General features: G+C 30.3%; 1 protein-coding gene across 1 annotated transcript; it reads left to right on the top strand.

Annotated features, from left to right (window-relative positions):
• The first annotated feature begins 58 nt into the window (after positions 1-58).
• LOC111798811 (snakin-2-like) lies at positions 59-709 on the top strand. Its single transcript, XM_023682145.1, has 3 exons — positions 59-167; positions 253-301; positions 384-709. The coding sequence occupies exons 1-3, from the start codon at positions 105-107 to the stop codon at positions 563-565; spliced, it is 294 nt and encodes a 97-aa protein (XP_023537913.1). The 5' UTR covers positions 59-104; the 3' UTR covers positions 566-709.
• Positions 710-2184: the final 1475 nt, after the last annotated feature.

Below are 2184 nucleotides of genomic sequence, written 5' to 3' on the forward strand. Positions count from 1 at the left end.
AAAATAAAATAAAATTCCCTTTCTCTCTGTTCACTGAACCACAAAGCCAAAGCCTTTAGCTATAAAAACCACCCCCTCTCTCACTCTCTCAATCATCTCCAAAAATGGCCATCTCCTCCAAAGCTCTCATTGCTTCCCTCCTCCTCTCTCTCCTCTTCCTCCACTCTGTAAAACCCAAACCCATTTTTTTTTAAATTAATTTTTTTAAAATTTAATCTCCAAAATCTCATAATTTACTTATTTTAATTCCAGGTGGAATCCATTGGAGCTGCTATGGTCTCCCCAAGCCCTCAGAAAATGGGTAATTATAATTTAATTTTATTTTATTTAATTTATTTATTTTATTTATTGCAATTTATCCGAGTTGAACGGTTTGGTTCCAGACTGCGGCGGCGCGTGTGCTGCAAGGTGCCGGCTGTCGTCGAGGCAGAGGCTGTGCCATAGGGCGTGTGGGACGTGCTGTCAGCGGTGCAACTGCGTTCCGCCAGGGACTTCCGGCAACCACCATATGTGCCCCTGCTACGCCAGCTTGACCACCCACGGCGGCCGCCTCAAGTGTCCCTGAGTTCGCCGTCTCTCAACTCGTTTATGTGTAAATCGTTCACGCTCTTTTGTTTTGTGTTTTAAGGATATATGAATATCATAAACTCTGTCTCTTCTGTTGTAATAAAGGTGACGTGTCTTGCCTCTGTGTAGTTCTCTGTTCTTATTTATTTATTTATTTATTTTGAAAATGATAGTAGAAAGGGTAATTTCGTAAATTTGGATTTTATTCTGTAAATTATGAAGAAAAAAAAATTAAAAAAAATAATAGTATGGGGTTTGGACGTGGCATAAGTAAAGTTGATTCTATGGATTGCTGGCGGCGCCACCCAGCTGGTTCCTACAATTATGACGTCAAAAATCAACAGCTCCTTAAAGTTTTCTTTAAATTTTACCCAATTTCTAAAAATTTGCAAAATTTTCAACTTTTATTTCGAGTAAATTTATCATTAATACGTGACAATAAATAAAAATATATTTAAAATACAGTTAAAATATAAAATTAAATATTTTTATTATTAAGTGGTGTTGAAATTATTAGATTTTCACATTTACTAAAAAAATTATGGATATATAAGTGAGGGACATTATTTGTGTAATTAAAAAAATTAAAAATAATATAAAAATTAAAAAAGAGAAAACATTTGTAGGCATAATTAAAAAATATTAAACCATAAAAAAATAATAATAAATATTGGGCCCTATCTCTTTTGGAAGAAACCCATTCCATTCAGAATGGGAATGGCCCGCAACAATTTCGCTCTTGCAATTTTTTGGGCTGGGCTGACGTGGCACATTATACAAGCCACATATATATATATATATATTGGACAGTAGAAAGTATGTCTAAATATTGAAAAATAATTAAACCAATAATTTTGTATATTTATCTAAACCTACATTTTTTTTCTTAATTTTTAATAACACATTTTTTAATTTTTTTTTTCAAAATTACATAAATTACACAAAACCGACAAGCATTTTGTATATTCTACCTACCGTACCGCCATTTATACTTCTGAAAATCGAAAGCATTCGTTTCTTTTTTCTCTAGACAATTTTCTCTTTGTTTTTTTCTTTTTATTTGGTCGAGCACGATTTTTGTTAAATTTTTAGAGGATGTTTTTATTATTTAAAATATATAATTAAATAGAGATATTAATGTCTACAAATTGAATTAACCATTTAAAAATGAAGGNATATATATATATATATATATATATATATATATATATTTTGGAGGATTTAAAAATGTAATAGAATAATCATGAAATTACTTTTTAGCCCTTTTCGATTGTGACCTTTTTTTTGGTAGAAAAAGTTTGGTCGCTAAATTGTCCAACTGAAGTTGTTCTGAAAATCGAAAGCGCTCGTTTTTTTTTTCTCCATACAACTTTCCTTTTGTTTTTTTTTTCTTTTTATTTACTCGAGCACACTTTTTGTCAATTTTTTAGAGGATGTTTTTTATTATTTAAAATAAACAAATAAATAAAGATATTAATGTCTAGAAATTAAATTAATCATTTAAAATGGAGAAATTAAAAAATATATATATGGGAGGATTTAAAAATGTAATAGAATAGTTGTGAAATTACTTTTTAGCCCTTCTCGATTGTGACCTGTTTTGGTAGAAAAAGCTTG

Source organism: Cucurbita pepo, chromosome LG07, assembly GCF_002806865.2.
Source record: "Cucurbita pepo subsp. pepo cultivar mu-cu-16 chromosome LG07, ASM280686v2, whole genome shotgun sequence".
In the NCBI taxonomy this organism is placed as follows: domain Eukaryota; kingdom Viridiplantae; phylum Streptophyta; class Magnoliopsida; order Cucurbitales; family Cucurbitaceae; genus Cucurbita; species Cucurbita pepo.